Genomic DNA, 26,655 nt, shown 5'->3' with positions numbered 1-26,655 from the left:
AAAGGTCTAATAGGAGGGTGTTTTCAGTTGAAGAAAGGAAGGCAGCATCTCACAAAATGAAGAAATATTGGGCTAATAGGATGTCAAAACATCCTTTGTATAATTGACTAGAGTGATCCAATAAAGACCATAACAGGTAAAATAAATAATAGCTAGAATACACAAGAATCTTCATAAATAATGCTAAACTTGTAAACATAATTGTTTATAAAAGATCAAATAGAGTTGTAACAAGGGTACTGTATTTTTCACTATATGATACAAGTTTTCCTAGGGATTATCCTGGTATACACCACATTCAACTTTTACAGACAGTACAGTGTAAAAACTTACTGGTCTATCAGAGATAATGACAAATTGTTCAGCACAGGTAAATTATTTTATAAGCAAGTAAATCATTCTGCTAACTAGAAGAAGCAAAACTGACATTTGTCACCATCTATTCTCACTCCTTATCATGCATATTCTTTCCTCTTATTGTCCATTGCTGAACTGCTGATCTCATAAGCAAAGTTTTCATTGGAATCAGAGGACCATAGTCTGTGGATTCTGCATTACCAGATGGTCCTGCTGATACACAACTCTGCTAAGAAGATGGTGACACTAAACATGACACCTCCAATACACACATAGAACAGTGTTAGGACATCTTGTATATGGACACTTCTTAGCACGTGGGTAGAACTCTGAGAACGGCCTGTTAACCATTTCTCTTGCCTTTTGTGCTGCACTCCAGACTGCTTCAACTGCTGCAACCTGTAAAACAAAATACCAGCCTCGAATGTGTTGATTGATGGCTGCGGTTCAATGTTTCACTAAAAAAATTAAGGGAAAGCCTTTCAAATGGTTTAATAGTGCACTGCTTAGGAAAGGGAAAGTAAAAATCCCGTAAATATAGAAATAATTTGAAGAGATTGCAAGAATGTAATGTGGCTCTACAGTCTGTTCAAAAGTAAATATGTATCAAGGAGGATTGGGAGATGAAAGACACGAGTCCAGAAAAGCCTAATGTTAACTCATTCACTCCCAGCTCTCTCCACGGATATTTAATCATGCAGCCTAGCAATTTTTAGATGCCATCCTGACTTGCTAGGTAATATGTAACATGATTTAACTTAGTATCACTTCAATCCTATAAACCCTAAAACTCTGAAAATGTGTACACACCTTCACAAGATGATTTAGTATGATTCTTTTACTTGCCATGACTATTCATTTCATCACCCAGTGCCACTTGAATTCCCACCATGAACTTCAGAGACTTTGGGACTGGCACATATTTATTCAGATCACACATCCCATGACACTGGAAATTAACACAAGCTGAAGCAAAATGTTCATCTGCTTAAGTGAAATGATTCATTGACTCAAATTAGCACTCATAGTGGTAGAAAAAAGCTAACTGCTAATCTAATCGACCAGATAATGATGATTAAGGAAAGGATTGTGACTTTTAGAAATAAATAAAGAATATATTCTCATAATTTATTATATTTTATCTACCTAAAACTTGTAGTCATTCTCTAATATGTTTTCAACACTGAGTTACTTGCCTGAACTGTGTTCACTGTGTGCCTAAATGTATTCATTAATAACAGTTGGACCTCCGAGATGTTTAATCTTTCCATATCCTTCTTCATTTCCTTAATCCATGCTATAGTGGTCTATTTTCTCCAGAAGTATCCGGCTTCATGCCTAAATGGTTAGTGTGCTGGCCTTTGGTCACAGGGGTGCCAGGTTCAATTCCCAGCCGGGTCGGGAATTTTAACCATAATTGGTTAATTTCACTGGCACGGGGCCTGGGTGTATGTGTCACCTTCATCATCATTTCATCCTCATCATGACGCGCAAGTCACCTATGGGTGTCAAATCAAAAGACCTGCATCTGGCGAGCTGAACATGTCCTCGGACATTCCTGGCACTAAAAGCCATCTGCCATATTTTTTCTCCAGAAGTAATCAAATATCTATTTGGTATGTCTGTTTGCGTTCATTCTGTACAGATGTCCAAGAAACACCAGTCTTCTTTTCTTCATGGTCTCTGAGATTCTTTCTATATTCTGGTAAACTTCTTTGTTGCTCTGAAGTTACCATCTGCTCTCAGTTTGGAGGCCAGCTCCCATAATTTTTCTAAGGACTCTTCTTTCCAAGGCCTCTGACTTCTCCACCTTTTAGTTCATGGACAGGCATTCACTGGCATACAGACTTTCTGTTTTGACTGCGGTGTCACTGACATTCCAGGATAAGCACTTCTTATTGTAGGTGTTTTTTGTCAAGTCATATGCTCTCTCCATTTTTGAGATCTGATCGTCCACTGCAGCGTATTTTAGTCCATTCTCCTGCATGGTCTTGCCAATGTCCTATCTCTGTTTCTGGGAATTTTGGCCCATCTCTGATGTTCGTCATGAATTTGGCCTTTTCTGCTAAGATCCTCAGTCCTGTTTGGCTGGCGATTCTTTCAAAGAGGTTAATCTGGATGATTGCAACCTCTGGACTTTCCAATAGTATAGCAAAGCCTTTAGCAAAAGCCAGGCAGCTGTATTTAATCCCTCCTGATTTTTCTAACATTATTATCTTCCCTTCTTTTTTTGGTTCATTTTGGCCTACTAAGGATCATAGGGCTCATCTTAACTCTTATCTATGGTCTTCTGCTTTTTCTTGGCCGAGTATACTTTCATTTCCTGGCTGTGTGCGTGCTTCCTTCTGTCTGTCCATTTAGGTCTGGTGGTCCCTGTAATATTTTTGCTTGTGAGGAACAGTTAGAAGACTCCTTCTAGGATGGCCTGTCAGTAATGAGATTGGTTCTTTGTGATCTCTATTGGGATCTGTAGTTCCTCCAGATCTGATTTTACTTAGGTGATCCACTTGGTCTTGGAAGCCTTTCCCCTACTTGTCACTGTGAGGATTCTGTTGGTGAGTCTGCAGGGTTTCAGGTGGGTCATTTGCCCATAGAAGGTAAATTGCCTTTTCCTCATACACGTGACTATGTCTTCCTGATGTTCGTAGACTCCTTGTTGTGCCTGATCCTATAGGTGCCATCCTCCTCACTTATGGGTCCTAGTATCCTCCTCAAGATCTTCCTCTCTCTAAGTCTAGTTTCCTGAGTGGGCCTTTTTGATTCATTATTATTATAATCATTAACATTAGCGTACTACTACTATTATTATAATTATTGTATCCTAATCTTCTTGTACATCTGCGTATATGAGTGTTGCAAGACTAAAACTTCCTGTTTTTTCAAATTTTGAACATGTTAACATAAAGAGTGTTTCAGAAAAACACTGCATAATTACAGTTGTGGATTTCTCACATAGAGAGAAGGAAAAAAGTGTATATACACATGTGTCTGGAAAAACGTATTTTTTGAGATATCAGACTCTGTTGTGGGCTAGAGCATCAAGTGTTGTGGGCTAGTTTGCATGTTTTTTATGGATGTATGCTGGGTACCATCTTACAGGAGGTGTTCAAAATGCCCGCCTTCTGCCATGAGATTAGTCACTTGCAATGATCTAGATCATAGTTTTAATCCGTATTGAAACTGTTGATTTACAATAACAAAGTTTTATTATGATCCACCTGTCCAATACATTATAATGTTGCTACATCATCCAACATGGCGGTAAACAGTGATTTAGTTTTTTCTCTGAGTGGTGATATGTTCGGTAATAATATGTGTATGAAGTGCAATGGATCTATTCACAAAAGTAATGCTAGTCTTAATAGTCTTAATGCTTCTTATGAGTGCGTATTTAAGAATATGTTTGGTAGCAAAGTGTTGGATCCGGTAGACGATCTCGTTTCCGATAACCTCACTTTGGACTCCTGGCATTTGAGGTTTAGAATAAAAGATCTGGAACTTGAACTCTCATCCAAAGATGAAATAATTAAAATGTTATCAATGGATCTAGAAAATGCTCTGCTGGAATTGAAGAACTTTAAACAAAATAATGTTGAAATGCCGAGACAATACGAAAATGGTTTTAAAGATGTTAAGTCCAAGAATGTTAGGCCTAACCGGAAACATGTTGCATTTAAAGATTCTGTAAATAGTAATTTAGTGACACAAAACAGTTTTCAAGTGTTAAAATGTAATGATCATGAGGCAATCATAGAACATGAGTCAGCTTGCAGTGTCGAAAAGACAAAAAAAATCCCGTCAGCGACCGGTACATAAACAAGCCCGTACAGTAATAGTGGGGGACTCGATGATAAGAAATGTTGGACCCGAAGTTGAAGAGGGAATTGCGTACTGCTATCCAGGCATACGAGTGGGTCAACTTGCTGAACATGTAAACAGGGACAGTATTAAAGAAAATCCTGAAGCCCTGATAGTTCATATTGGCACAAATGACCTTCATAATTTCTCAACACCCAGTGACATAATGGCTGAAACTGATAGGCTTATTACTGCGATAAAAAGGAGGTTTCCAGCGGCAAAGCTTTGTCTCAGTGGCGTTTTATATCGGCATGATGTTGATTATCGCTATATAGATGATAGCTGTAAACTCCACTCTTGACTGGTTATGCTGTAATGGAGATGTCCTTTTTGTCGATAGTAATAGTTTGCTTAGAGGTAGTGATTTTAGAAAAGATGGGCGACACCTTAACAGAAAAGGAACCCCTAAGTTTGATAAACTTCTCAATAGAATATCTAGTAGAATGCTCTCGGGAAACTAATTAAGAAATTGAGGGGGGGTGCTAATCCTAATGGCAAAAGCTTAAGTGATACAGAAAATGATTTAGAAAGTAGGCCTATAACTTACATCAGGAATACAATACACAACGTAGATAGGGAATAATTTCACAGAGATCAGATACACTATACTAAGAAAGCACCAAAGACATCAATAAAAAGGTTAGTTGAACACTTTAGAGGATACTATCAAAATGTAAATGGACTTCGAAGCAAACTAACTGAACTTAAAATTTCTTCATGTTTAGCTGACTATGACTTCATGGTATTAACCGAAACAAACTTAAATGATGAAATTAGTGATGTGGAACTCGGACTTGAAACGTATTCAATTTTCAGATGTGATAGGTCTTCTTTAACAAGTATGAAGGCATCCCATAGGGGGGTAATGATCTGTATTAGCAAGAGGTTTAAACCTACTCTGATACTGTGCATTAACACAGTTGAACAGTTGTTTGTGTCCCTGACTTTTAACGCCACAAAATTAATCATGGGTGCTGTATACATTCCATCCAAGTCTCCTGTCCAAAAATATTTTGAACATTGCAGTGCTGTTGAAAAATTTATGTCAAATCTTGACAACCATTGTTGGTGTCTACTATCTACCACATCTTAATTGGATAGTAAATGAAGAAACATCTTCTGGCCTTATGTCAGTAGGTAACCACACTATGCAGTCCAGTTTAGTTACAGACACCTTTTCTTATCTCTGTTTAAATCAGTTTAATGCTACCCCAAATTTTCTGAATCACTTTCTTGATTTGGTTTTCAGTAACTCCAGTTCCATTGAAGTAAAATCTAGTAATGAAAGCATTGTCCCTCTCGACAGACACCACCCAGCATTAGAGATTTCTTTACCTATAAGTGAGCTATACAATTCCTTGCCTGCTAATAGTTTTTATTTTGACTTTTTAAATGGTGACTATAATGGACTAAAGTATTATCTGCCACAGTTCAGTTGGAAGGTGATGTTTCAAAATGTATCAATTGATAAAGCAGTAGAAACATTCTATTCAGTAGTATATTATGGCATGGAACTTTACATCCCTATATGGAATTTTAAGACTCCCAAATTCTCAAAGTGGTTTAATCATAAATTGAAGTCCCTGATTATTGAAAAGAAGCAAGTACACAAGCAATACAAAATATCAGGTCTCAATAGTGATTATCAGCATTTCTCGAAATTAAGAAATGAATGCAAGTCTGAACGTAAATCTTGTTATACAGTGTATGTCTCCAACTGTGAATGAAGTATTACTTCCAATCCACAGAAATTCTGGCAATATCTAAATTCTATAAGGTCATGTAATAATATTCCTTCAACAATGCATCTTAATGAAGTTACAGCAGATACTGGAGAAAATATTGTCAACCTTTTTGCTAACCACTTTTCGTCTGTTTATTCTTCTTATCAGAATAGTAGTGGTATGTCATATGATTATCCTTTCTCTGTCAATCTATCAGATATAAACATTAGTAAGGCAGAAATTTACAACAAACTGATATCTCTGGAAGTAAAGAAAACTGTAGGACCTGATGGTGTTTCAACTTACCTGCTCAAGTACTGCTCATTTATTTTATGTGAAGCACTCTTTTATCTGTTCAACTTATCATTAAACCAAGGCATTTTTCCAGTTGAATGGAAGAAAGGATTTGTTAGTCCAGTTTTCAAAAATGGTGATAAAACTGACATAAAACAATATAGACCAGGTATAATTTCTTCTCATATTTCCAAACTTTTTGACTCAATAATTCTTGACAAAATCACACCTTTCTTTAGAAACATCATCATTAATGAGCAACATGGATTCTTTTCAGGACGGTCAACCTGTAGCAATCTTCTTTTATTCTATCAGTTCCTCTTGGATGCAATAGAGAACCACTCCCATGTGGACTGCATTTATACAGACTTCTCAAAAGCTTTTGACACTGTCGACCACGATATCTTGCTGCAAAAACTAACAGGCTACGGAATTTATGGGCCTCTCCTCTCATGGTTTGAATCGTATCTTAAAAATCGCCTGCATTTTGTTAAAATAAGGAATCATTTTTCTGCGCCTATTGTTACCAGTGGAGTTCCTCAAGGGTCTCACCTTGCGCCCTTACATTTTACTCTCTACATAAATGACATTAAAAATATACTTAAGAATACCGAATTGCTCTTGTTTGCCGGCAATGCAAAAATTTTTATGAAAATTAATTGTCCACTTGATCTTCATTTTAAAGATTTACATCATCTGGAAAAGTACTGTATTCAAAATGGGTTGAAACTTAATCATGAGAAATGTAAAATAATATAATTTTTTTTAAACACGAAGAAAATATCATTTCAGTTCAAATTTAGTAATAACAACATTCTAACTCCTGTTTCACAAGTTAATGACCTCGGTGTTTTATTCAGTTATAACCTATCGTTTAATGAACATATTGAAAATATTTGTAAGAAAGCATTTCAATTATTGGGTTGCATTACTAGATATTCTAGAGAATTTTCAAACTTAGCTACCTATCGATTGCTGTATGTGTCTATGGTACGCCCTATACTAGAATACTATACACCTGTTTGGAACCCTTCTCATCAGACCTCTATCCATAGATTAGATTCAGTACAACATAAATTTCTTCGTTTATATTCATTTAGAGCAGGATTCTCATATGATAATGTTGATTATACATCCCTACAACAGTCCTTAAATCTGCATAGCCTGTCACAATGCCGTAAATTATTGGATACACTCTTCATTTTTAAATTGCTTCATTTATTGATGAACTGTCCACAACTCCTTGCAAAAATTAACGTACATGTACCAGACAGACGCACAAGGTCCAAGAATACATTGTCTACAAATTGGCATACAACTAACTACGCCTTCAATGGGCCAATTGAACGAATGTCAAGATCTCTAAACAAAGTGGATATTGATATATTTAACTGCTCATTGTCAACATTTAGAAATCACTTACATAATCTCCAGAATTGACTATTACTTTTCTGTAATATAACCTGTGTATATATCTATACATATTTTTCTACTTATACTCCATTGAACTTTCTTTTTAGTGTGCTTTGTTTTGTTTATTCTTCCCTACTGTTATGTAAAATGGTATTACCGTTAATAAAGTATTATTATTAAATAAAAATGACTATATTGAAAAAACAGAAGAATTCTTTTCAGACAAAACCTACACTGTAGTAAACCAAGATCCCATAAATAAGATTCAATGGAATCTAAAAATTATCCTTAAGAATTATACTTTTTTATTTAATGAACAAGAACACCAAAAAATTATAAGTATGAAACCAAAGTTAACAACGGCTAGGGCATTGCCCAAATTACATAAACCCTACATACCCATACGTCCTATAATACACAGTAGAACAGTCCCACGTATAAAACATCGAAATTTACACACTATTTCCTCAAAAGACATTTCAAGTTTAGTAACGTATCGACAATCAATAGAATTCAATTCAACAGAATTTTGTAATAAACTAAGACAATTCAATTTACAACCACAACATAAAATGGTTTCATTCGACGTAACCAACATGTATCCAAATATACCGGTTAAAGAAACTATCAATATCATCAAACACAATCTCCGTACACACAGTAAATTAAGTAAATGCGAAATAGATGAATTCGTTAGCCTACTGAAATTTGTATTAAACAATAATTATTTCACATTTAATAAAAAGATTTACCATCAAACATGCTTAGCAATGGGAAACCCCATGTCGAGCATACTGGCAGACATATATATGGATCATTTGGAGCAAAACAAAATAAATACAAACATAAATGGACTTTGTCATCAGATCAGGTATGTAGACGACACCCTTGTCATAATAGACAGCCAAAAAAACGATAGGGAAAAAATCCTAAATTTCTTAAATAATATTGACCCAAATATAAAATTCACGAAAGAAGATGAAACTAACAACTCAATAAACTTCCTGGATATTAATGTAACATGAATAGGAGATAGGTTCAAATTTCAAATATAAAAATAAAATAAAATATAAAAAATGATTCACTTCACCCAAAATCACATAAACAGGCGGCCTTTTACAGTTTGATTTACAGAGCCTTCAAAATCTCTCTTTCAGATGGTAACTTAAAAAAGGAGCTCAAATTTATAAAAGATCTGGCCTCAATTAATGGATATAAAATAAATATGGTCAATCAGATCTTCAATAAAGTAAAACAAAAGTTAGTAACTAATCTTACTCACGAAAAACTAAGAAGTCCAAATTTGCAACATTTACATTCACCATTCCAGGCATTTTTCAAACAACTAATCCTATCAAAAAATGAGATGTTAATATAGCATTCAAGATTCAAAATACAAACAGAAACATTTTTTCAACCACAATAGTATAAATTCCAACAATAACCCTTATCTAAGTTCTGGCATCTATAGATTAACGTGTGTAGAGTGTAAATTTTCATATGTTGGCCAAACTGGTCGTAGCTTTCTCACATGATACTTAGAACACGTTAATGCTACAAAGCAAAACAAACATTCAGCGATGAGTGCTCACATGAGAGAGTCAGGCCACCAATTCACAACTATAGAAAAAGCCCTAAAAATTATAAAGAAGATAGAAAAGGGAAAATTAATGACAGAATTAGAAAATATTTATATCCATTTAGACCAGTATTTCAATAAAGAAAAAAATTTAAATGACAAAATTGAAATAAGAAATCCATTACACGAACAATTACCTAAACTATTAAAAACCCTTAATCTAGAAAAAAGTAGCTTTGCCACAGTTTTCATTCCCAAAACAACTAATAATCATGGAACATTAAAGAACACAACCCCTCCCTGCGCCCCTACTAGACATTCCCCTTCCAAAACCACACCTACACACCTTTCTCCTCCTACCCCTACTCCCTCGCCTCAACTCCCATCATGTCACTCTTACAACACAAGGAGTAGACACGGAACAACAGACAGTCACCACACAACCTCGGACAACACCAAACTGACAAACTGCAATTGGAGAGGTAAGTGAAGTTTCTAGATGCACACTCTTAATAAGCAACACAACTTCTGATTACTTACAAGTTCCCTTTCTTGTAACAGACATAAAATAAGATAAACTAAGCAACAACTTTTAAATACGATCGTCGATTTACGTCCCTTTCAGTCATGCCTTATTAAATCTATTATTTCAACGTACGGTCACTGACGTCATCAAGAGTGTATTTATTCAACAGCATTCGCCAAGGTCAAATGACAACGAGCATTTAAATTTCTTGAAGACCAACATTCATCCTGTCACAAGTTCAATCATCAAATTGACAAGATATTTGAATCTTTACAGACTCTTATCCACAAGGGATAAATAACTTTTTTACCAGATCTCATTGCCAAGAAAATCTTCAAATTTAGCTCTTAAGATTGATTTTCACGTCTTTCTAAGATTTCAGTGATGCTACTTGTTTTAAATACTTTAGAACTCATTCTTCGACAATTTTAATGTATCTTCCCTATTAAGCAATATAATTTAGGCATGTATCCAATGATTCTGTATTTTATGATATTCTAATACAGTAAGTTTTAAGTTTGTGAAAAGTGGTCTAATAGTTCTTAAGTCATTATTTATGAACATAACCATTCTTTGAGATTCAGATTTGGCTGATGATGCACTGTAAGGAAGCAAAACATGTCCCACATATAACTTTTTAACTAATGAATATATTTTAAATGTAGCAACATTATAATGTATTGAACAGGTGGATCATAATCAAACTTTGTTATTGTAAATTGCAACATATGCCATGGTTGAAAACTAGTAGAGGTAAATTGAAACCTGCACATTCCAGTGTTTTCTCTTGAGTTTTATTGATAATGATACAAAATGGCAAGGAAATTGTCAATCAGTTTAACCATATTCTCAAACTCGTGGTAACAAAAATTTGCCTAGAATTTTAAATATATAGAAGAAGATATAGGGAGAGCTACAAAGAGACAGTAACACTGCACTGAATAGCTTTTTCTCAACTGAGCAACTCTCTGCAACAGCACAGGCTGGAACAGCTGACCAGGAAGACATCCAACTGTGCATGCATGCTTTCCCTTTCCACCTCCCTCCTTTCATCGGATGCCATGGCGCTCCCACAGTCCCGATGGCTGTAAAGTATTGGCAAGTGCTTTGGCCAATCAGTATGCTACATTTTTCTTCCATAATTTAATAATATATGGCAACAAATTATTTTACAGGCAATCTGCAAATCTACAGGGTGAGAGCTTTTGTCAGAATGCTTTGCAATGTCAGTTGGTTCAGTTGTTCCCTCAAACTCACAGTAACAAAAATCAGCCTAGTGTTTTAAATATATAGATTCTGATTACTTACAACATAGTACTATTACAAGATACCAGGAAGACTCTGTAATAACATCAAGAATTCCTTGGTATGTACCTGTTCTAGAATTATCTTGAAAAAAGTTTGTCACTGTAATACTTAACTTAATGATATCAACAAACATCTAGAATATTATACAACATGCCTAAGGTATATGAAAATTCCAGAGTTCATTTACATTAACACACACACACACAAGTGTGAGTCTTCCTGAGCAACTTGGGAAACACGGATGGTTATTTACAGTGATAAACATGATTAACCTCAACCTAACTAGGTACCCTTGAATTAATATACATACAATCAGAAGTTTTCTGAATGACTGAACACGTCTAGGATAATTTAAAAGTAGAAACACAGCCTAACCTGAATTACATAAACTACATAAAACATAATTAAACTTAAATACATAATCTTGCCTATAACTTAAGAAAAATTGTTTTCAATTATACACATAACCTAACTTGCGTCAGGAAATTCAATCGATCAAGAGGTATTTTGTGCTTTGCTGACAGATAAAACAAGCATTGTACACAAATAACTTGTTTTTCTCGAATCACATCCTGGGCCTGATTTGAGTCTCTTTCAAAGCAAATGATGGGTCTAATATCATTACTTTAAGTTCCTTTCAGCTAATGGCTATGTAGTCAACCCTCCGATTAGAGTCATCAGTAGAGATGAAGTGAACTTGCTCGAGCACCTCCTATGCATGCTGTCTCAAGGTTTGTTCTTACTCAGTGATGACGATTGTTGTGCTTTATTTCAGTACTCTGGCATAATCCAGCTTGTGTCCAAGTGTTTCTATCTCATTGCAGCCATTTTGGTGGTATCAGGTTGAGCTGAATGACCTACCGAGAACTGATCTGACTGCAGTGAGGTTGTGTGATATCTTCACTGCGTCTATGTACTCAGAAGAGGACAGAGGTAATTTATGAGTCATTCAGGAGTTTGCTTTTGGGCAGTCTGAATATAAAACTACTCCCTTTCCTTTATGTAATAACTGGCATCGTGACTGAAAGGATCAATTTGTAATATTATAATAATTTCATGTAGTTTTCTTCTGTCAAGGTTTTGGGGAACTCTTTCTGTATGTATGTCAGGTATCTTGTTCTTCAGATAACTTCAGGTAACTTCCTTTCAAATTGTAAATGGACCTCCTGAATATGGAGTAAACAATCACAAATATTATAATGCTGTATACTAGATACCCGTTCTGCGCAAATTGTACCCATCCGTCCAACCTCCCTGGCACTATACAGCATGGCAGTTGGAGTTTCATCTGTCAGCATTATTATTCCTTTTACAGAATTTCTTATAATTTCACCCAGATCTTTAAGAAAGTATTTTGATTGTTATGTTAGAGGGGCACATTGTAGTGGATAGAATAACCATGGAAAAACTAACTCATTAATAATCTTGATCCTTTGCTCTGGTTTTGATAGTTTTGTTCTTACCCAGTTATTTAAGTCAGAAGTTACAGTGCTTATCACTTTATGTCTGTCACAAGAAATTTTGTTCTTGAAATCTATTCCTAAATACTTGATTTGTTTGTTGTTTCTTTTTATCAATGGGATTATTGATCCTTGGATTATTGTGATGTTTCCTTCAATTAATTTTTCTTTCTTCTGGATTATAGATTTACTTTTAAAAGGGTGAATGTTTAAACCAATTCTACGAAGCTACTTTCAGCTAAATTTAGCAAGGTAGTAGCAATACTTTTGATTTTACTGATTATTACTAGGTCATCAATGAAAGTAAATATGGATAAAGGTGGTAGATTATAAGATAAAATGTAGCCATAATGCTGGCATATGGTATGGTCAGTGAGATTTTGTATTACAGTACTGACTGCTAAATTAAACAGAAATGATGAGATAGGGGACCCTCGACCCATGCAATACTTCATTTCAATGGGTTTTGATTTCTTATGATCAGCTAATATTTGAACTGTGTTCTTTGTAAGAAATGTTCCAATTAGTCAACATAAATTTGGAATTTTGGATTTTCAGAGAATTTGCTTCATATGTTCATGTCCAGTAGTGTCAAATTCTATTCCAACATCTAAAAAAATGATGCAACAGTCCATTTTGTTATGTTGTACATCTTACAAGTTGTCCATTTCATGACCGTATCGATGTTTAATCAAGAAGTAAGTATAAATAACCACCTAATCGATACTTTATTAATGCCTCAGGCAAAATTGAATAATTATTAAAACTTACAGGACATGTTTCGACCACTTAGTGGTCCTCTTCAGCTGTATAAATAAAGAACTGAAAAGAAAAACATTATGACAATAAGCACAAATAAAAGTTCTTTGGAGACTCCTTTGATAAAAATGAAGGTCATCAGAATAGGTCATCTTGCCTCTCGTTCTTGTCTGGAAAAGATGTTTATTCTGCGCTGTCTAGAGGGTCTGTCTTTGAGCGCGACCTGGTGAAGTAACGATGTGATACAGTTTGACAGTTCATGGAAAGCTCTGGAGAGAAGGGAAGTAGAGTTTTATCGTCATCTAAAATAACATGTGAGGGAGGAGGGAGATTGGGCTGTGCTTCTGCGATGTCATGTTTGATTATATCTCTTGTTCGTCTAGTCTGTTTCGTGTCTACCCATTCTAAATATTTGCTAATATTCTCATATAAGATGTTTTTATGCTCGTTGTTTTCGTTGAGATTCTCTTCACCATTTTCCAATTTATCAAGAACGATGTGGATGTTTTCCAGGTTGTTCATAAGATTACCTTTATTAATCATACAGATAATTTGAAGGTCCTGTTTTATATTGGTGAATTTGTGGTTGGACTCTTTCATATGGGATCCCATGGCAAAGAATCTTTTGTATCTTTCAGCATTGACGTGTTCTTGATATCTAATTGAGAAGTTCCTTCCAGATTGTCCCACGTAGGTTTTTTTACATTGAGCACAAGTCAGCTTATAAATACCCGATTCCTGGAATTCGTCATCTTTAAGTTTATTAGCTTTATTATGACTAAAGAATCTATGTTTCGTGTTGTTGTTTATAGAAAAGGCTACCTTGGTATTGTGTTTCTTGAATAAGTTGGTGATTTTGTAAATCTTCGGGTTATTAAAGGTGAATTTTACATATCCTTTTTCTTTTTCTGAATGCTGTTTAAGTTTAATTTGCTGTTGGTATTTTCATTTAGTGATGATTTTATTGATGAATTTCAAACTGAAACCATTATGTAGAGCCTGTTGACGAATGAAAGAAAGTTCCTTTTTTCTGTCTGTTTCTGTTAGCGGAATTTCAAAGGCTCTGTTGACAAAACTATAATAAGCTGATTTCTTTTGCAAGATGGGATGTAAAGAATCACATAGATTCTTTAGTCATAATAAAGCTAATAAACTTAAAGATGATGAATTCCAGGAATCGGGTATTTATAAGCTGACTTGTGCTCAATGTAAAAAAAACCTACGTGGGACAATCTGGAAGGAACTTCTCAATTAGATATCAAGAACACGTCAATGCTGAAAGATACAAAAGATTCTCTGCCATGGGATCCCATATGAAAGAGTCCAACCACAAATTCACCAATATAAAACAGGACCTTCAAATTATCTGTATGATTAATAAAGGTAATCTTATGAACAACCTGGAAAACATCCACATCGTTCTTGATAAATTGGAAAACGGTGAAGAGAATCTCAATGAAAACAACGAGCATAAAAGCATCTTATATGAGAATATTAGCAAATACTTAGAATGGGTAGACATGAAACAGACTAGAAGAACAAGAGATATAATCAAACACGACATCGCAGAAGCACAGCCCAATCTCCCTCCTCCCTCACATGTTATTTTAGATGACGATAAAACTCTACTTCCCTTCTTTCCAGAGCTTTCCATGCTGTCAAACTGTATCACATCGTTACTTCACTAGGTCGCGCTCAAAGACAGACCCTCTAGACAGCGCAGAATAAACATCTTTTCCAAACAAGAACGAGAGGCAAGATGACCTATTCTGATGACCTCCATTTTTATCAAAGGAGTCTCCAAAGAACTTTTATTTGTACTTATTGTCATAATGTTTTTCTTTTCAGTTCTTTATTTATACAGCTGAAGAGGACCACTAAGTGGTCGAAACATGTCCTGTAAGTTTTAATAATTATTCAATTTTGCCTGAGGCATTAATAAAGTATCGATTAGGTGGTTATTTATACTTACTTCTTGATGTTGGACATCCTCGAAGCAACTCTTCATGAGGGAAATAGTGATGTCAATTATAGATAATGGCATGAATCCATGTACCCACATAGGCCTAGTTGATTCCTTTTCATGCTCCTGTCTTGATTTGTTACCTATTTATTTCCTTCCATTATGTACATTGTAATGTTATATTATACTTACATGAAATTGATGATCCCTTTGTAAGGACATCTCTTGGGCAGTGGGATGGCCAACAAAACAGGCAGTGAATCTTCTGGCAACTCAGTGAATTCACATGTAATGTTCTCCTGTAGAGTGATGGCATCATAATGGATGGTCATAAAGGCAAACTTTTCTTTGCACATCCGGTGGAAACCTGACAAAACCGAGGTTGGCAGTGATTTCCTCTTAGGTAATAGAGACTCACTGAACATTCGGCTCATGACCTCATCATTGGAATCCTGGAAACAAAGCAAACAAAAAAAATATTTTGATAGGTATTTTTTTAAACACACATAATTTTGTCTCAATTCTATCAACAACAACAAAAATTCTCCAAATTTTCTAGAGAACTCTGTTGGATATGATGAAACCATTTCAAATGCTGAATTTAATATTCCTCATGATACACACAGCCCTTAAGAAATTTGCCTGCTGAATGGCCTGAAGATATATCCTCAGCCGTGTTGCACGACTTTCATGATGGATCCAGCAATGCTTATTTCCTTGTATAAAGCTGGCTAAAACTGAATTACCAAACACTACAAAAACATATCCTCAAGAAACTAGTACATTATCATGCCAAAAAGTTAAAAAGTCGAATACACAAAGGAAGACTTCCAACTGTAACTTAACAACCAAGCTTTATTATGCTTGAGGTACTTCACACAAACAATCCAGAATGGAGATCGAGGGTGCTGTGATAAACATGGCTGATGAGATGATCCAGACATGAACTGTAGGCAAGATGATCTGGTTGAGAGAAGACTGTGTGTGGAGGCCACTGAGCAGAGGAGAAAAGTCAATTCCAGATGGCTACAGGGAACAGACGTGCACTGGGTAAGGAGCAATTTGATCAAGTCTGCAGACTTACCCAAACAATCATCAGGAGAACTAAGGGAAATTTTGATAAGAATAGCATTCTGGAGGCGAAGTAAGACATCTTGGGAAACAACGCTATGGAAAAGTATCTGAAGGTCAATTCTTCCAAAAAGGAGTACTAAAACATGCAGAAATTCGTCCAAGGTATGAATGAACAAATCTTAACCAATGACTATGACACTGCTGAGTGGTAGAAAGAGTACTTAAATAATCTCTTTAATTATGATGAGCCCTACGATCTGTTTGAGTTTCACCTCCCAGAAACCCAGGAGAGGATGTAATTCCCTCTGTATTCATCCTTGAGGGAGAAGACAGGCTGCAATGATTGGTCAAACTGATCTGGACCACCAAGGAGATCTCAACAGAGTGGAAAACTGCCCTGAGTTGCTTGATTCACAAGAAGAGTGATGAAATGAACTGTGGTAACAATTGCTCTGCTTATCACTTGTTATTTGATTCAGTCTAACTGCCTCCTCAAAAGAATACAACCCATCATAGATACAGAGATCGGTGAGTACCCAGGCAAGTCAGTTGATCCACTCTGGATCACATTTTCATTCTACAGCAGCTGACTGAGAAAATGTGAGAATCTGGTGAAAACTGCATGTGTTCTTTGTAGACTGCAAGAATGCTTATGTTTGTATATATGGGAAGAGCTTGTTCAAATACCCCAATGAGCTTTGAGTGGCCAGGAAGCTTGATAAATAGTGCAAGTCTGCTTGTGTGGTAAGGTGAAGCTCAGAAACCATCTGAACGAGAGCTCTGACATTGTCACGGGATCAAGGCAAGGTGATTGATTGTCCCCCATTCTATTCAACCTTGTACCTGAAAAGATCATGTGTGAAATGTTCCATGGCATCTTCATCAGCATCAATATTATAGGAGAGAACATCATACAAACCTTATTTTTGAGAGAAAATTCTTGTGAAAAATCTATGGCCAATGAAGGATGCATGTAATTGCAAGCAGGAGAACCTCTACAGTAATAAACAAGTCAGGGATCTGATGCAGAGCAGAAGACTCGAGTGGGTTAGACACATCATATGAATGAGCAACCAGCAATGCCTGTTATACTGACAGATTTCATTCCTCAGGAATGGAGACCCATCGGTAGGCTACAGAAGATGTGGAGTGATGGGCATCATGAGGACCTTCTCCAGGTTACCATTGAGCAGACTTACTAGTGATGACAGGCAGGAAATAGAGATCTTGTAGTGTTGAGATAGGTAAGGTGTAAACAGAAGTGATGATGACGATGATGATGTTTGTTGTTTAAAGGGGCTAACAGCTAGGTCATCAGCCCCTAATGGTACAAAGTGAAACAAAATGCAATGATAATTAAAACTTTAAATGTATCTACTGATTAAAACTAAAATGAATGATGATGAAAAAATGACCATGTATCCAAAACATCACAGGATCAAAATGCCCCATATTCTGAGATGATGCTTGTTGTCCAAAGGGGTCCAAAATTCAGATCACTGGCCCCTCATAATTGTACTAATCACTCGTAAAGCAGAACCATGGTGTTCCTCCTATAGTGGTACTAATCACAGGTAATGCAGACTCATTGTGGTACTAATCACAGGTAATATAGACCCATGATATATCATACATAAAGTCACCACTCACAGGTAATACAGACCCATGGTGTTCCTCACATAAAGGTACAACTCACAAGAAGCACAGCCCTATGGTGCTCCTAACTTAGTGGGACTAATAAGGGCACTGGTATTCCCATGGTGTTCCTCACAGAGTGGAACTTATCACAGGCCATGTATACTCATGGTGTTGTTCACACAGTGGTACTAATCATAGGAAATGTATACCCACGGTCTATCACACATGGTACCACTCACAGGTAACACAGACCCATGATGTTCCTCATATATTGGTACTACTCATAGGGAAAGCAGACCCATTCTGAACACAGGGGAACCAATGCAATTCAGTGTGGTCTAACATCAGCCCGTGTGCTGAGTGCCTGCTCCCCCACCTCGGTGGAATGCACACGATGGTACTAACCACAGACAATGCCCAGACCCATGGTGTTCCTCACTTAATGGTACTGATCACAAGTAATCACATGGTTCCAGTTCCATCCTCACTTGATCACCCCTTTTAGCTGCCTCTTATGACAGGCTGGAGATACATTCTTCATCTGTGTCCCCCATCTACAGGGGGTGTAAACAGAAGTATCTGAATTGGAAGTATGGCCAATAAATGTGAATGTTTTTACCCCATCTTCTTCTTGTTCTGCTTTTCCCACATCTGTGGAGTCGCGGGTGCAAACTGTGTCACACGTGTAGATTTGGCCCTGTTTTATAGCCTGATGCCCTTCCTGATGCCAAACCTATGTGGAGGGATGTAATCACTAATGCGTGTCCAGCTCCATGGCTAAATGGTTAGCGTGCTGGCCTTTGGTCACAGGGGCCCTGGGTTTGATTCCCGGCAGGGTCGAAAATTTTAACCAGAATTGATTACTTTTGCTGGCACGGAGGCTGGGTGTATGTGTCGTCTTCATCATCATTTCATCTTCATCACGACACGCAGGTCGCCTACGGGAGTCAAATAAAAAGACCTGCACCTGGCAGGCTGAACTTGTCCTCGGACACTGCCGGCACTAAAAGCCATACGCCGTTCCATTTCACTACTGTGTGTTTCTGTGGTGGTTGGTAATGTGATGTCTTGTCAGAATATGAAGAGGAGAGTGTTGGAACAAACACAAACACCCAGTTCCCAAAGCAGAAGAATTAATCAGAGGCAGTTAAAATCGCTAACAGAGTCGGGAATTGAATTCAGGACCCTCTGAACCGAAGGCCTCAATACTGACCATTCAGTCAAGGAGTCAGATTATATTCAGTAATCACCTCATTGTTGAAATTCAAGATAATACATGTTATTGATAATACATGTTATTCTCTTTTGTTGAAAATATGGATTATCATCCTCATGGTTCATGATTTTATATACATCTGTTTATCCTCTGGCATAAAATAAAGACTATAAAAGACTTGTAACAAAACAACCTCACCTGCTTGCTAAAGACTTATGTTTCTACAAGCGTAGCCCACACATTTATTTTACTTTTTCATGTATCCAATTTCTTTCCATGTTGTATTTTATATTAAGGAATTAATTACCATTCAAATCAAGTATATCTTACACTCAGTTCAAGATACTTTTCAGATTTATACACTTTTAATTTTATTAAAACTATGTAATTTCCAATACATGCATAAATTTGAAGACATGCCGGAGATTTTTGGTTTGCCAGAACTTAATGAATCTTTCTTATTTTGAACAGTTGTTTACTGTGAATAGATTGGTAAAAGAATATTGAACAAACTAATTAAATGAGGGCTGAACTATAATAAAAACAAAAAAGTGACTCTTCAGCCTCAAAATCTGTTAGTCAATGTCTTGATTTTATCTTCTATTCAGACTAATATGACATGTTTATGTTTGTGGAGAAACACAGAGCCAGCCTTACGGTGTAAGGGTAGCGCGCTTGCTTCTTACTTGGAGGTTCCGGGTTCGATTCCTGGCCAGGACAAAGATTTTTACCTGGACCTGAGGGCTTGTTTGAGGTCTATCACACTACGTGATTACAATTGAGGAGCTATCTGACAGTGAGATACCGGCCCCGGTCTAGAAAGCCAAGAATAACAGCTGAGAGGATTTGTCGCGCCGACCACACTATACCTCATAATCTGTAGGCCTTCGGGCTGAGCAGCGGTCACTTGGTAGGTCGTTTCAGGGCTGATGAGCAGTGGGGTTTGTTTGGTTTGGGGAAATACAGAAAGAACAATATAGATCACTCATTCATCTAATCACTCTCTGTACACAGGTGCTGAATGATGAGGGCAGATTTTCCTTCTATATCACATACAATCCTTCATAAATCTGTCTACTCCAGTCACACAAATAGCACTGGCCTGACTTGTAGCCTTGTTCTGGAAACTAAACACCCTATTAGTAGGGACCTGAAAAAATTGCATTTGTGATACATGCGAATTTTTGAATCTTGTACTGAATCCAAGCCTACAGTACCGGTAATTCTAATGTGGAGTAAAATAATTTTTACACGTAAACAGAAGTGCGACAAAATGCAAATTGTGACCCAAAATGCAAAATTAGTATGAATATGCAATTTTGGTGCAAATTCTGTGAAAATGTACAATTTTACTGGCGAAAACAACATATTTTGGCAAAATCATCAGAGATACTCAAAATATGATGGATAAATCTTTCGACCATTCTGATCGATGATGAAAAGTAGCCGATCGTTTGCTGCTCGCTGACTTTAATCGATATTTACAATGGGAATAGCAAGGGGAATAAGATCTGTATTGATTATTATCTTGTAATATTATCAAGATGTAAATCGAGTGTTACAGAAATAATGAGATAGACGCAGCATTGTTTTCCTGTTGTTCAAAATTGAAACTAGTGAAGGATAGAAAGTCGAGCGATCGTTTAGATTATGGGGCGCATGACAAAAACTGCGCACGAAAGGGCTCAGCAATATGCAAAGGATGGTTTATATGCCACAGATTCAGTGACAGTGTTTCGCAAGTATTTTAATTGCCGAGTTGGGTGGGAAAAGAAAGATAGCATTGTGAAACATGTTAAATCTGAAAAACACGTGGGTAAACAATGCAATAACGAAAGTTCAACCCCTGCTGCTAGTACGTCTCAAAGAAAGCAATCTTCTGTGTTTATACAGTTAGATAGTTGTAAACGATGAAAAATTTCCAGAGATAACTTCTCAAAATGCACAGTTGAATTTGCCAAAGCAAATATACCTCTGGAAAAGCTGGAAAGCAAAGAGCTAAGAGCCTGGATTACTGAGTTTTCAAATGAAGAGCTGCCATGTGTGAGAACTCTAAGTGAAGTATATTTAGCGGGTAAGTTTCGATTTCATTGATCGGGTACGGTTTACCCATTTACCCAAACTGCATAACCTTGATGCCAGTTTTACCTTACCACGTGCAAAATTGAAGGATACCGAATTTGAATGCGCTTTCCATATCGAACTCTCTTACCCATACCCAGCTGATCCAGTCATTTTAAATTATTTTGTTATAATTTGAGGTCTTTTTTCCTTTCTAGAAGTTGCATCTGACCACCAGAAAAGAAAAGCAGAGGCTCTAGTGGGGAAGAACATCAACATACTCTGTGATGAAACTATAGATAGAATGGGCCATTGTGTTTTTATCATCATATTCCAAGTCCCAGCCCGATCAAAAAGAGAGCTGCACGTTGTTTCTGTGAACTATCTTGGTGCAGGAAATGCTACAAACTGCTCTCGTGCTATTTTAAAGGCCCTGCACATTTATAGTGTACCATATGAAACAGTTAAAGTGTTTGTTAGTGACAGTGCCCCGTACATGACCCAGTGTTATGAAACATTAAGTGTGGTCATAGGGGATCATTTAATGTATGTACAGTGCTGGGCACATAAGATCAGCTTGGCTGGCAATAGTTGGGTCGCAGTGATGACAGGTTTAAATCATGTAGTTGCGATGGTAAAGTCTGCATTTTTTAACAAAAGAAAGCAAAAATATAATTATTTACAATTCTTAACACCAAAGTATGGTGCTTCAAAGGAAGCAAAGCTTTTTCCTGCATCTGTCATAACCCGATGGAATAGCTGGTTTCAGGCTGTCTTCTATTTGAGTGCTTACTTTACAGATGTTACATTTTTCATGATGTCTGACATGAAAGACATCAACAACTGTGGTATTAAGTACCTGACTGATCTGAGTGACCGAGAAGTGAATAGGCTTCACTCCCACATGGTTTTTGTCACAAATCATGCAGCTGGATTGGTTGACCTCCTTACTGAACTTAAAGGGTCTCTGTATCCTACCTCTCATCCCCTTTACCCCAAACTGCATAACTTTGATGCCAGTTTTGCCTTCATTTGTGAGGAGAATTCTTTTGCGGCAACTAATGATGCTTTGATTAAGCTCACTCCTCTACAGCAGGCTGCATGTAGAGATACATTTGTCAAAGGTGCTCATTCTTCACAGTGCAAGCTAGCCACATTGAAAGCTAAAGACCCCAACCATAAGCATTTTGTGTCAATTTCTCAAGCTTTGTATCCAAAAAAATATAATTTTGAATAACACTGATAAATTAAATGAGCTTGAGAAATTGTTTGGAGTAACAAATCTCTCACAAAACGATATCTGGTCTGGTTACTGTTCTCTGAAACATGCAATTCAAACCCAGGTGAAAGAAAATATGATGTCATGCTTGCATTAACTGCAGTTCAGACAGAGTTCAGCATATTTGCTAAATATTGTCTTGAGTTGTTGTAGACCCCAACGAACAATGTAGATAGTGAGTGTGTGTTGTCTCATTACAATGTAGTGGTTACAGACAAACGGTGCAATTTGTAAAAAAAGCAATGCTGAAGTACTGGCAATGCTTTCGTTTGAACAATGAATTTGTATTGTGTGTGAACCAAGGACAATAATTGCACTTCATAAACTTGGAATCATTAAAATTAATAATATCATGCAATGATTTTAACTCTTTAAATAGTTGCTAATTTTGGAAAAATTGATGCTATTAGAAATAAAATTTAAAAAATAAAAAAGACACAAATTTCTACTTCATATGGAGGCCTTGAATCTCTTTCATGCCCAAGTCTATGTTCTATATAATAGTACAGTTCATAACAAGTTTCTCAATGTTCTCATCTAGAAACAGTTCTAAACATTCCATCTTTGTCTGCACCCCTAGCTTTGCCTTTAGGCCGTGGCAAGTGAAGAATGGTACTCTTGAGCTCGAATGTGAAGGTTCTCCATGATATTCTACTTCCTCCATCTATATTTTTCCTTCCCATACCAATAGCTATCATCCTGCTCATCATATGAGAAAGTCTGTTAACCACCTTCATTTATATCATCAAAAAAAAAGTTTATATCGTCATGTACTTCCTCACTATCGGAATAGTGTATCTCTTGATATAGATGTTGATTCCCTTAGGGAATCTGAAATATTTATTCCAGATGAGTAAATTTACCAATATAAATGGTCCGTTATTGGACATTATAAATTTTCCAGCTAACTCATTCCTGGTTGCCAGCGTTTCACCCCGTGTGCTAGGCTGGGCTCATCAGTTGGTACCTAGCACACCTACCGAGACACTGGCTAGTGGATACCGTGGAGGCCACTGCGTAGGCTAATTGTAGTAATTGTAGCCGACCGGCAGTGCCAATGCACTATGAGAGACTTTGTCTCATTGACAAAATTGATGCCTGCTTGGCTATAAGATGATATACAGTGTTGATTCCCATAGGGAATCTGAAATATTTGTTCCGAATGAGTAAATTTATAATACCAATATAAATGGCAGGCATCAATTTTTGGTAATGAGACAGTCTCTCATAGTGCATTGGCACTGCCAGTGGCTACAATTTCTACAATTAGCCTACACAGTGGCCTCCATGGTATGCACTAGCCAGCATCTTGGTAGGTGTGCTAGGTACCAACTGATGAATCCAGCCTAGCACATGGGGCAAAACGCTGGCAACGAGGAATGAGTTAGCTGGAAAGTTTATAATGTCCAATAATGGACCATTTATATTGGTATTATAGTGTACCTCTTCTGTAACAATGTTCCTCTCCATCATCTCTGTCACTTTGCATAGCACTATTCTCATTCCTATTTCCATCTAACCACTATGAGATAACATCCTCTTTGCTAGCGCCGCCACCGACATAGAAACACAACTACTCGCACGGGCTACAGGTGTAGTCCAGTAAAATTCAACATCAAATTGCACCCAGATTCAACTCCTTAGAAGTGCAAATGCTCACTTAGTCATCATAGTATTAGATAGTAGGGAGGTACTAGAAACCTCATCCATCCCTGTTAGCTATTACACAGAAAATAAAATAAAATGGCTGGGCTACACATGTAGCCCATGCGAGTGTCAGAGAGTTGTTGTAACTACAAAGACGCGCACACACGATGCTGTCAATGTGCACACTATTTTATTTACAAATTATATACCTACACATTATACAGACACATCAATGAACCTCTACTTTGAACTTCTACAAATAAGAAGGAGACTGCAACATTAGCATGTCAACCAACACAACAAAATCGCAACATGAGTTCACGACTCTCACTAGCAACTCTCACTAACAACTCTAGTCCAACTCCCAAGACTGCCTCTTTATGTACATTGCCTTGCCAGGCTTCTAGAAAAGTATGACACAACATGTTTCTCTCATAATTTTTACAATCTGTAACAACCTATTTACGTACATACATACATACATACATACATACATTATCATTATAGACTGTTATGCCTTTCAGCGTTCAGTCTGCAAGCCTCTGAGAATTTACTAAACGTTGCCACAATCCTCGATTTGCAACTAGTGTTGTGGCTTCATTTAGGTCTATACCTCTTATCTTTAAATCGTTAGAAACAGAGTCTAACCATCGTCGTCTTGGTCTCCCTCTACTTCTCTTACCCTCCATAACAGAGTCCATTATTCTCCTAGGTAACCTATCCTCCTCCATTCGCCTCACATGACCCCACCACCGAAGCCGGCTTATGCGTACAGCTTCATCCATCAAGTTCATTCCTAAATTAGCCTTTATCTCCTCATTCCGAGTTCCCTCCTGCCATTGTTCCCACCTGTTTGTACCAGCAATCATTCTTGCTACTTTCATGTCCGTTACTTCTAACTTATGAATAAGATATCCTGAGTCCACCCAGCTTTCGCTCCCATAAAGCAAAGTTGGTCTGAAAACAGACCGATGTAAAGATAGTTTTGTCTGGGAGCTGACTTCCTTCTTACAGAATACTGCTGATAGCAACTGCGAGCTCACTGCATTAGCTTTACTACACCTTGATTCAATCTCACTTACTATATTACCATCCTGGGAAAACACACAACCTAAATACTTGAAATTATCGACCTGTTCTAGCTTTGTATCACCAATCTGACATTCAATTCTGTTGGATTTCTTACCCACTGACATCAATTTAGTCTTCAAGAGGCTAATTTTCATACCATATTCATTGCACCTATTTTCAAGTTCCAAGATGTTAGACTGCAGGCTTTCGGCACAGTCTACCATTAAGACCAAGTCATCAGCATAGGCCAGGCTGCTTACTTCATTTCCACCTAACTGAATCCCTCCCTGCCATTTTATACCTTTCAGCATATGATCCATGTAAACTACAAACAGCAAAGGTGAAAGATTACAGCCTTGTCTAACTCCTGTAAGTACCCTGAACCAAGAACTCATTCTACCATCAATTCTCACTGAAGCCCAATTGTCAACATAAATGCCTTTGATTGATTTTAATAATCTACCTTTAATTCCATAGTCCCCCAGTATAGCGAACATCTTTTCCCTCGGTACCCTGTCATATGCTTTCTCTAGATCTACGAAACATAAACACAACTGCCTATTCCTCTCGTAGCATTTTTCAATTACCTGGCGCATACTGAAAATCTGATCCTGACAGCCTCTCTGTGGTCTGAAACCACACTGGTTTTCATCCAACTTCCTCTCAACGACTGATCGCACCCTCCCTTCCAAGATGCCTGTGAATACTTTGCCCGGTATACTAATCAATGAGATACCTCGATAGAGTCGTTGCAATCCTTCCTGTTCCCTTGCTTATAGATAGGTGCAATTACTGCTTTTGTCCAATCTGAAGGTACCTTACCAACACTCCACGCTAATTTGACTACTCTATGAAGCCATTTCATCCCTGCCTTCCCACTATACTTCACCATTTCAGGTCTAATTTCATCTATTCCTGCTGCCTTATGACAATGGAGTTTATTTACTATCCTTTCCACTTCCTCAAGCATAATTTTACCAACATCATTTTCCTCCTCCCCATGAGCTTGACTGTTTGCAACACCACCATGATGATTTCCTTTTACATTGAGAAGATGTTCAAAATATTCCCTCCACCTCTCCAGTGATTCCCTGGGATTTGTTATGAGTTCACCTGAATTACTCAAAACACTGTTCATTTCCTTTTTCCCTCCCTTCCTAAGATTCTTTATTACTGTCCAGAAAGGTTTCCCTGCTGCTTGACCTAGCCTTTCCAGGTTATTACCAAAATCTTCCCATGACTTCTTTTTGGATTCAACAACTATTTGTTTCGCTCTGTTTCTTTCATCTACGTACAAATCCCTGTCTGCCTCGGCCCTTGTTTGGAGCTATTTCTGATAAGCCTTCTTTTTACGTTTACAGGCTGCTCTCACTTCATCATTCCACCAAGATGTTCGCCTTTTCCCATCTTTACACACAGTTGTTCCTA

The 26,655-nt window shown here is 37.1% G+C and overlaps 1 protein-coding gene across 1 annotated transcript in view; it reads right to left on the bottom strand.

The window, feature by feature from the left end:
- Nucleotides 1-214: 214 nt before the first annotated feature.
- Nucleotides 215-26,655, bottom strand: part of LOC136877083 (glutamate receptor ionotropic, kainate 5) — an 89,989-nt gene continuing 63,548 nt past the window's right edge. Inside the window, exons 7-8 of the mRNA XM_067150901.2 lie at nucleotides 15,434-15,693; nucleotides 215-756 (exon numbers count right to left, since the gene is read on the bottom strand). Of these exons, the coding sequence (XP_067007002.1) occupies nucleotides 555-756; nucleotides 15,434-15,693 (462 nt within the window). The 3' untranslated portion in view covers nucleotides 215-554. The remainder of the gene's footprint in view (nucleotides 757-15,433; nucleotides 15,694-26,655) is intronic.

The sequence above is a fragment of the Anabrus simplex genome, chromosome 7 (assembly GCF_040414725.1).
Source record: "Anabrus simplex isolate iqAnaSimp1 chromosome 7, ASM4041472v1, whole genome shotgun sequence".
NCBI classification, from domain to species: domain Eukaryota; kingdom Metazoa; phylum Arthropoda; class Insecta; order Orthoptera; family Tettigoniidae; genus Anabrus; species Anabrus simplex.
This window is presented reverse-complemented; position numbering and strand designations above follow the sequence as displayed.